The following is an 11,125-nucleotide window of genomic DNA, read 5'->3' as shown; positions in this document are numbered from 1 at the left end:
AGTAGAATCTAAATTTCTTTTAAAGAAATTGGTTTTTGACAAACTGAAAAGGAATTTTTTTTAAATAACTAAATTTTTAATGAAAAATGTTAATTTTCAACCAATAATATTACTTTTCTACAAAAACTTACGAATTTTCTACAAAATTCAACGAAAAATGGGATGATTAAGATTTTAGTTAAAAAAATAATTTTCAATTTAAAGAAGTGTAATTAAAAGATAATATCTGAGTTCTCTACCAAACAGATTGTAACTAAAAATATCAATAAATTTTTAACAAAAAATGGAAAGTTACATTTTCACTTGAATAAATTAATTTTGAAAAAATAAGAATTGCCCGAAAAATTGTTGAATCCTCAATCAGCAAGATGAACTTTCAAACAAGAAGATTAATTTTCCACAAAAAAAAAACAGTTTTATAAAAATTATTCTAAAGGAGATCGAATCCATTTAACATTAGGTAGGTTATGCACTTCGAGTCGCTGAATCGATCAGGAACGAAATTATGTTGTTTTCATATTTAATTTTAAGAGAACTTTTTCTTCGTTGTAAAATAAATTCTATGTTCAAAAGATTAATTTTTAACCAATAAGATTAATGTTTTACAAAAAAGACGAATTTTCAACCAATTACTTGATTTTTATACTATAAGGGAACCCTTTTTTTGCAATTTTTTGTTGAACATATTCAACAATTTAGTTGACTTTTTTTCAGTCTTGACTGAAAATTGTTTCTGGGTTAAAAATTCATCTCTTTGGATAGAAACTTGAGTTTCTTACTGAACATGAATACAATAAAAAGGTATCCCTTTTGGTTGAAAATTCAAATATTTTTTAGAAAACGTGCCTTTTTGGGTTGAAAAATCAACAATTTTGTAGATATTTTTCTTTTATCTTTGTTCCTTCTAGAGCTTTGCGCTCGATAATATATGCATCTCGCGCTTCGCGCTCGGTCTATGTATATCGCCGAAAGTTGTGCACAGACTTTTTAAAATTAAAGGTTAAAGTATCTACAATTGTAATTTGGTAGTTGTGAATTACCTATTGTTTAAGCTCCTTTATTGAGGACTCAATTGTTTTATTTAAAATTTGCCTTTTTTGTGTGCATTCGAATACTTGGTTAAATGTTAAACTAATTGAGTAAAATGGATATTTTTTGTGCTAAAGATTCATAATTTGAGTTGAAAATTTAATTCTTTTGTTCCAAATTCTTTCTTTCTTTGGTTGAAAATTAATCTTTTTTTGTTGAATATTTCACTAATTGTTTTAAGGTTATAAGACTTTTTAAAAATTAATTTGTTTGGTTTAAGATTCATTATTTTAGTTAAAAATTTATCTCTGGTTAAAAATTAAAAAATTTTCTTAACATGCAGTTTTTGGTTCAATTCAGCTGATATTGTTTAAAAATAATCATATTTTTTAGTTTGTGGTTGAAAATTTATTTACTTATTTAAAAGTTTAACTATTTTGTTAAAATTTCAGGTGTTTGGATGAAAATGTAACTATTTGGCTGAAAATTCGTTAATCTTTCAAACTGAAAATTAAACTTTTTCATTTTCAGTGTAAACGGTTTTGTTAAAAATTTGGCTTTTTAATGAAAGATTTACTTTTACAAACGAATAGTTTAAGTTTTAACCAAATACTTAAATTTCCAACCTACTAATATAAATTTTAAACTAAATGGCCAAATTTCCAATCAAAAAAGATTAATCTTTAACAAAAAAGAGTTGCATTAAAAAAAAAAAGAATTCTCAATGAAAACGTAGTGGTGAATATCTTAAAAAAAAAAGAATTTCAACAAACTATTTAAATTTTTAACCAGAGTTGAATTTCCGAACAAGTATGTAAATTTTCAACAACGTAGTTGAATTTTTAATCTGCAAATATGGATTTACGATAAAAAAATGTAATATTTGATATTTCAACGAATGCAGATGCTGCCAAGAGATGCATTGTAAAAATAAGGATACGAATTTTCAATCATAAAGATTAATTTTCCGCAAAAGATACGAATTTAAAACAGAAGTAGAAAAGTTGCTTTTCGCACAAAACATTAATTTATTTCCGAAAAGAAAGAATTTAAAAAATAGTACATTTTTTAACCAAAGAGATCAGTTTTACACTAAAAATATGAATTTTTCAGCTAGAAAAACGAATTTTCAACAAATAAAGAATTGTCAGTTAGGAAATCAAGAAATGTGACCCAATCCTTTAACTTTTAAGACAAAAGAATATTTTTCTGTAAAACATTCAAAACACCTTTCCCCTCCATCTACCTCCATAAACCACATTTTTCACAACACCTTCGCCCCACATGATAACTTTTTAAGTATTTATTGGTTTAAAGTGTTAATTCAATAAATAATTTCATTAATTTCAATGCAATTCGAAAAATAATAATTATTAGTTCAATTTTATAGAAAGATTTTAAAGGGGAGACTTGACCAAGATTTTCAGGGGAGAGTTTACCAAGTGGCAAAAAGCTTATTACGTGTGTTTTTCTACCTATGAGAATATTGTTTATTATAATGCCCGTGAAAAAATTTTGCTAAATTGATTTATAAGAATTGTGGTTTAAAAATGCAAAGTTTATTATTTAAAGAATATGATTATCATCAACGTAAGTTACAAAATTGTAATAAATGCTAATCATCAATATTAGGTGTAAATTAATTTTAATTAAAGAAGCCTTGGTGCCTTCTATTATTTTATACTAATATTTTGTAACATTCATTAAATATGTATAACATAGAAAGGATAGACTTTTGGTTTATTATTTTTCATAAAAAGATTAATAGGCGCGCGGCCTTGGCGCGCGCAAGACTGCAAGTAATAAGAAGAAATATATCCACCACATATTTACTGATCCTTGAAGGGCAAGACCTGCTAAATATAAAACGATCTTTTTGATTCTGTTATAACGAGGATGTAATTATGTTTGCAATCATTTTTTATCTGCAATATTTTCATTGTACAAGATAAGGGCCGTTAACATATTACGTAATGCGCCAGGAAGAGTGGGGGGGGGGGGCGATTTGTTAAGAAGCGTTACATGGGGGGAGGGGTCATCAACTGCGATAAGTAACGTCGATTTTATGATTTTATGCGATAACCGATTCAAATTTTAGCGTGGCTTTTATTAGGTTTCTGTTGGCAATGAGTTGTGTTGATATTGGCAGCTCTGCTTATGTGGTGCATTGTGAGAGAGAAACAAATGACTGCGGTTTGTTTACCTTTGGTGTATGCTTATGATGTTGCTGTTATCGTTTATTGTCGAGACTAATATAAAAATATGTGATATTGGAAAATTTTATCGCGAACTGTATTGAGATGCACACTATTTGAAACGCTGTATAAAATAGCAAAATCAAGATTTGTTACGTTACCGGGGGGGGGGGGGAAGTTTTGTTACGTTGCGTTACAACCGGGGAGGGGGGTCCAAATTGGTTGAAAATTGCGTTACAACATATTTGAACGACCCCGTATTGTTTAAAGAATTTTCATAGTCAAGATTCTCCCAATGCTTAAAATATTATATAAATTGTTATATATATTTTAGGGAATTTTGTACATAAACTTTTCTCCTTGAAATTAAATAGTCAAATATAAATATCTCAGTAGGACAAGTTTGTCGCTTATAAATTGTGAGGTGGCCAATATAGTGTATATATTTACTTCTATAAAGAATAAAATGAACCATTAGTTACATTGTTAATTAAATTCGTTATCAAAGCAATAACTAGTTTCTCTTCTACTTAAAAGAATGTACATCATTTATACCATGGTCTCATTTTTTGCTGCTCTCCTGAATTCTATAAGTAAATATAATAATCTAATATACATTGTATTAATAATTTTACGCCTACTTTCAAGCATTACTTAAATACGAAGAAACTTTCAAATTTCTTCGTTAAAAGTGCTAAGGATCATTTTTGAGGGTTGCTTATTTCGTATAAAGTTTGGCTCAGCCATAAATTTTCCTGTCTCAATTAAAGTGTTTCTTCTTTAAGGGATCTCTCTTAAAGCTTGAAGTATGGTTCTTTGTGATAGCTAATTTCCATCGTTGGATTGAAGATATAACTTGCATTCTGCGAACGTGAATGATATGATGATTTTTAGTTTGGCGTTTTTTGGGTTCTTTGTACTTGAATACAATTTGAATTTGAAGTTGAAAAAGTCCAGAAAATTTAATATTTCGAAGCACGGTCTTGAGTGATCTTCTAATATTAAAAAGAATACCCATATTTAAATATCTTGCCTTATAAGATTTTGTTCAATAAATCAGGAAATCGATCTCACAATCTATTCGGGAAGAATCGATATTGCTGAAAATATTGACAGCATTTAAGGGTAGTTGCCAAATAGTTGTGAAATTTGGACCATGATTGCTTTATAATGCAGGTTGAAATAAACTCAAAACTTTTTCACCATATTGGATCCTGCATTTTGAGTTTTGAAAATTTGGCTTTGGATTCATAATCAGCGACCCTAGAAACCCCAGAGCAACAAGTTTTATTTTAATTTATTCAATACGTCGTTCAAAAATAAATTCTTTCGTAAAAATAGAAATTTTTGAAATTTGTTTACTTATAACTATTTATAATTTTACGCAATACATTCGCCATCTTCTTTTTAAATTCGACAATGCTTCAAATACAATATTAATAAGAATTTTTTGATATTACTGCAAAAAAATTAAATCGAGAGTAAAAAGTTGTGAATAAAAAAGGTGGTCATTTCGGTTATCACTATGCCGCAAAGGGTTAATACGCCTTCTTGTCTCGTAAAACCACTTCGTCATTCGATCTTCCACGCTGCCTCTCACTAGCACCGGTTACCTAAATGTAGACAATAGTGTTTAAAAAAATGACATTATGATTTGAAATAATTTTTTCCCTTCGCTATGATATTTGCTAATTACCAGTTTTGGAGCAGACGGTAAAACTAAATCCAGGGACTCCAAGAGTATGCAGCCAGGGTCAAATGAACCATTTGTCGCATATTTTCTTGCATTATAAAAAAGTTTGAAAATTATATTTTTAAATACGACGACAAGGGTAAACTAGATATTTAACAGAAATGGGGAAGAAGGTTCGCTGTTACACGTTGAAATAAATGTTATTCCTAATTACATACTTTAGACGTTTGGGGGCCGTAGAGCATCTCGTTAAAATTGAGAGCTTTTTTTAAGTCATTGGTTCAGACAATATGTCGCTTACTTGATTAAACCAATCGGAAACGGCCGCATCCACAAGCGTATCATTTTTTGCAACAAAAAACCTCGCAAAATATTTCCAGTAGGAAGCACACTTTTTCCAAAACGACGCATTATGCTATTTTATAACTGGACATATGATGAAGTCATTTAACAGAAAATAATTTACTTTCATAAATATTGGATCAATTTTTTACAAAAAAAACACATTTTATGCAATTCTTACAAATTATCATTCTGCTTTGTCGTTTGGGCTTTTTATCAAGGATCCATAACTAATACATCGCCACCAATTTGTCACTATTCAGAAGAAATTTGAATTCAAATCAGATGTTAACAAGGAATCTTATAGTGAATGATTAATTAAAAACAGTAATGTAATATTTTTGGTTGACCTGAATTGATGTTAATTTCTCTTTATCATTCTCATTGCTCCAATAACTTCAAAATACTATTTCACGATATATATTTGCATGTCAGATAGCGCTGTTGTCACGGTCAAAAAGGATCACAGGCTTTTTCGATCGCATAAAATAATTCGATGGTTCTCATCGGCTTCAGCTGGATTAAGGCATCGGGGACCCACTGCTGGTATACGCGAGCTCGCCACCGTGCTTCGACTGAACTCGTGCAACTTCATCACGGAGTTACACAGGTAGGCCTCAAGGGTACAGCGCTTTGCCGCAACGCTCCTGTTGCCCACGCCTGACGGAACACTGCACATCCTTTTGCAACTCCCCTCACCTATACCTGTTGTCCAGCGTCATTACACTGAGATTCATTTACTCGTATCACCACTTTCGGCTTTAATTGCATCCTCCTACAAAATAATAGTTTTTTTTTTTCATTATTCATTTTCAACAAACAAACAAAAATTTAGACGAAATATGAGTTTAGCTCTGAGCAGCATTTAGTGTTGTCAAAACGTCGATTAAATTCTATGAAAATTAACTAACGTTTGAACATGTACAATATTGTGCCTAGAGTGTGTAGTTCTACGGTTTGAAGGTTAATAGTTTGTGTGTCAAAGAAGTATAACACAAGAAAGACATGGTGGAAAGGGGGGAGGGAGAGAGAAAGAGAGAAAATGTTGATCTAGGATTAAAAAATCGATGGTATTTATGTCTAAAGTTCTTAGATGTAGGATTTGAAGATTTGTGGTTTATGGTGATCAAAGACGTATATAGGAAAAAATATGGGATGAGAAAGGAGGGAGAAGGGAGGAGAGAGAGTTTTTAGTGGGTTTAGAATTTTTACATGCAGTGTTTTTGTGTTTAGAGTTTGCCCAAGTAGGTTTTGCAGATCTACGGTTTGTGGAATTTAAAGGGGTAAAGTGAGGTGTGTTAGTAAGAAGTGAGGGGGCGGGGAAGTTCGTGGCTCAAGGCGGTTATAGGTTTGGGGCTTGCGGGTCTATGGGTCTGTGGTTATGTGGTTTGTAGACTTTTTAATTTCGAGGATGAAAATTATGTGGATTTTTTGAATTTGTGGTCCTTATCTGTGGTCCTTATATTATGTAGTATCTTATCATGAGCAAACAAATTTAAAATGTTTTAATATTATAATTTAATATGCTAAGCAACTAACCTAAACCAGGTTCCTAACATTCTTGTCAATAGGGTACATTAAAAATTATGTTCTTAAAGCCATGTAACTAGTATAACAGCTGCTCAAGTTAGCCCTAAGTTCAATATTTTTTCACCCATATTGAAAAATAAGACTTTAAATAACGCGGACATTTTTTGGGGAATGTTACAAAATATTAAAGGATCTTTTGTGTCTTGTAAAGAGTTGGGGCTAGAAAAAAGTTTAGTTATGAAAATAATGATAATCTGTATTACCCACAGTGTGAATGTAAATTGGAAAAAAAGAGTACCGATCTAACTTCTACTTGTATTTTCTTCGAAATTTTTTTTCTCTTCCAAATTTTCACGGGAACAAAGCAGAGACATGGAATTTATTACCTTCATTTCCATTTCCCAAACTTTAAATGCGATACCTCATATCGTTTAGACGTAAGTTGGCAAAGAAAAATTAAGGACCCGGTTTGGCTAAGTGACCCCCTCGTCACTTGGCCTTAAAAAAGCAGATTTTACTATTGTCTGAAATTTCTTTCAATGAATTAAAAAAAAACTTGCATCTTACATTCTTCTATTAAAAATACTATACAAATTTGTCAAATAAATATTATATGAATGAAAAGTAAAGATTCAAGAAAAAAAACTTCTAATTACTATTTCATCAGAAGAAATAAACTTTTTCAAGTTGTTTGTAGGTAAAAAAGATATCTCTACTGATCAATGTTACCTTATGTGGTGATAATCCACCTGAGAGGTTATCTGAAGTTCTGTTGTTTGATTCCCAGCATAGGGATAGAAAGGATCTTTTTTTCGGAAAAATTTCATCACAAAATTTTTTATTTCATATTTTCCATCTTTTCTGACAACACGTTATTAAAGTCTGTTATTTTAAGAGTTAACTAAGATCGATAGTACTGATTTCTATTTTAACGGTGGGTGAAAAAGAAATCTTTACTGATCGGTGCTACCTTTTTGGTAATAATACAGATTCCTTAAAAAAATTGACTTGTAATTATACAAAACACCTTGCATAGTACAATATGTGTTTCTGAAAAAAGATTCTTTCGATTGCTCTAGTGGCTTGATGGAAAAAGCACCGTATCGGCAATCGGAATTACCGTTGTCCGATTCCCAGCGGAGCGATCGAAAAGATTTTTTTTCAGAAAAAATTTAATTTTCGGAACAAATGAATACGTTCATTTTCAAAAAATGGGAACTTTATTCAGTAGAAAAATTAATTTTTTCAACTTTTTGAATTTTAATTTTTTTTTTACCTTAAAGATAATAATTCCAGAACATGGTGATAATCGTACGGGAAAATTACAAAAAAATTGAAATTATTTTAAATTTTGTTTCTTTAATGGGAAATCTTCTAAGTTGATCAACTATAAATATAAATCAATTATTGATTCTCAGTATGTTAAAGACTAACCAATTTGTACATTTGAACGTTATAAATTAAGGATGTATACTATTTACAATCAATTTCAAAAGTTGCCTATCTTTAAAATGATTTACAAAATCGACAAAATAAGATCTATCATTAATTTCTGAAAATCTTGATGGAGACTTCTAAGCAAAATTCAGAAAAAAGAAAATGCACGTCAAAATTGTTTATTTAACAGTAGTTAATTAAAGGTTTAGTTTTTCTTTCTCTTTGGGGAAAAGTTACCATTTTTATTTAATCCTAATGGTCAAGGCCTCATTTTATTCTTTAAAGGGTTATCTAAAATTCTATTTGGGTGGTATTAATTAAAATTTAAACTGTGATTAATCATAAAAATAATAACCGTTTGGTCTCTCAATTAATTTTTTTACATAAAATGAACCCAAATAGTAATTTAGAGAATCCTTTGAGGCACAAAATGAGACCTTGATCATTAGAATTAAATTGAAATGGTAGCTTTTCCCTCAAGACAAAGGAAAAACTTAACCTTTGAATAACTACTGTTAAATAAACAATTTTAATCTGAATTATTTTTTTCTAAAGTGTGCTGAGAAGCCTCAAATAAGATTCACATAAATTATTGATCGAACTTTTTTTGTTGATTTTATCAATCATTTTGAAGATAGCCTTTTTAACCCATGTGATTTTTAATAATTATAGAAAGGAGATTTTTTGAATATTTAGCAATTTCGAACTATTTACTTAAAATAAGTAATTAATAAATCAAATATGCGAAACTAAATAATTTGAAATTTAATTGTTTTAAATAGAATGTCTTGAATCGAACCAATTCTATAGTGTTTGTATCATTGGATTGAATTTTTAATTTGGGAGTGAAATTTTATAATATTTATGTATAAATATCAATTAAACAATTGTTGATTTCAAACGACTTAAGATAAAGTAAATTAATTTATAATTAAAAAAATGTTCAGCTTTAATCGAAATACAAAATCGTTTAATTATTAATGTTTGTATTTTAAAATTGCTTCAAAATTATATGATTTTCAACATTTAGGAATTTATTAGTTTATTTTTCAATTTAGCACATTGTAAATCATAGCGTAAATTTATATTGTCCTGCCACGAATCTTTTAGCTGTTTAATTTATAATCTTATAAATTCCCAATGTTCTTTTTTTTAATTCATCATATTTAGAGCCTCTATTTTATACGTGTATACTATTTTGCGTTTGAATAAAAAACTTTTTAAGCTCCCATTTAAACCCTTTAAAATTCAAAAAGAGTGATGGAACGGAAAAACCAGGTGTTTAACCACAGTAAATAAAAAATGATTTTACTTTTAACATATTATAGCTACAAGAATGATATGCATCTTTTTAATGTTTAGCGCAAGGCCTCTTTATTAAGTACAGCAGATAACGCCTGTAGGATATACTCGTATATATGTATTCACCGTAAGCAAAAATCAGAGTGTATATTATCTTCTCTGTGAATCAAATTCTTCATTATGAGCAGTAATAATTTTTCATTCTACTTGGACAAAACTAAAATTGTGTATAATCTTGTTTTCACATTGGTGGTCATCTTTAATTGTATTGGTAAATATAATAATATAATGATCTAATTAATTATCTAAAAACGTCATAATTTTGTTAAAACGTAATATTTTTTGGGAAAAATTCAACTACGACTTTAAAAGTTGAAATAATTTGTTAAGAAATTAATTATTATTATATTCGAAAAGTCGAGCACTTTATCCTTACGACTTGTTTGTAAAACGGAAATTTTTAGAGTTAGAGCAAATTGTGAAAAATAACATTGAAAATAAAAAAAATCAATCTTCGAAAAAGCAAAGCAAGATACGAAAAAAAGTTTATAGACAAAAGTTTTTCACCGTAAAAAGATCTATACATTTGTCATTAATCACTTTTTAATGGGACGCATTTTTTTTAGTCGTAAAAATAACATTAAAAATAAAAAATGAAAAATTGTGGAAAAACGACAGGATGTGTAGTGTTTGTTTTAATAATAAAAAATCCAGTAGTTTTTATTTTTGACTTCCTTGTATTCTGTTCGGCAAATGGTGCTAAAAATTAAAAGGAAAAATGTCATTTAATGTTTTTCCGAAAGATGGGTTTCTTTTAAGGATTTTGGGATCATTTTTTTCGATCACTGACAATTTTTGGAGTATTTTTGTGCTTATTTTGAATGCCGTAAAAAAACATTTTTCACGAAAAAAATAACGATGCTCACGAAATCATGAATTGGCATTTTGTATGAGAGAATTACAACATATTTTGGAGTTATTATCTAAGAATGATTTGTCATTTCACTTCATATTTTCCCCATTTCATCGTTTTTGTTTTGAAGTTCCCTTCTTATCGGAAATCTTATTTTTATAAAATCAGAGAGCATATACATTTTTTGCTTGGCCTATCAGTAGTGGGGATATCGTCGAAAAGTATTCAGAGTAATTACGAATCGCCGCACAAGAGGGAGACGTCAATAGAGAAGGAAGGTATCGAAAGCATACCTGTAGGAGTAGACCGAGCCATATACCTTCGTTCGATCGCTGGTTTCTCCAATTAAATTTTATTTCAAAAAAAGCTTTACTTCAGAAACTACTTCCAAGTGGCTGATCTAGCTCATAATCCTATCAGATCTGGATATCAGTCGGAGCTAAAATTTCTACAAATTTCACGAACTTATTTTTCTAGATCTCTTTTATTTTTCGCATTTGCTCTACAGAAAAAAGGTTCACACATACACAATCACGCGCGTACATAATCTAACGGGAATTTTTATTTATATAGTGTTTTTGAACTTAAGGGCATGTGACACAGCTAAATACCTATATTACCGACCTCACTTTTTCAGTTCACTGAATGTTTTTTTGAACCTAAGAACTTTTTTTGTAAATAAAA

At 29.5% G+C, this 11,125-nt stretch overlaps 1 protein-coding gene across 1 annotated transcript in view; it reads left to right on the top strand.

The window, feature by feature from the left end:
• Positions 1-9,701: 9,701 nt before the first annotated feature.
• The window catches only part of LOC117176181, a 40,359-nt gene continuing 38,935 nt past the window's right edge, over positions 9,702-11,125 (top strand). Inside the window, exon 1 of the mRNA XM_033366282.1 lies at positions 9,702-9,799. Coding sequence (XP_033222173.1) covers positions 9,709-9,799 — 91 coding nt within the window. The 5' untranslated portion in view covers positions 9,702-9,708. The remainder of the gene's footprint in view (positions 9,800-11,125) is intronic.

The sequence above is a fragment of the Belonocnema kinseyi genome, chromosome 1 (genome assembly GCF_010883055.1).
Source record: "Belonocnema kinseyi isolate 2016_QV_RU_SX_M_011 chromosome 1, B_treatae_v1, whole genome shotgun sequence".
NCBI classification, from domain to species: Eukaryota; Metazoa; Arthropoda; class Insecta; order Hymenoptera; family Cynipidae; genus Belonocnema; species Belonocnema kinseyi.
This window is presented reverse-complemented; position numbering and strand designations above follow the sequence as displayed.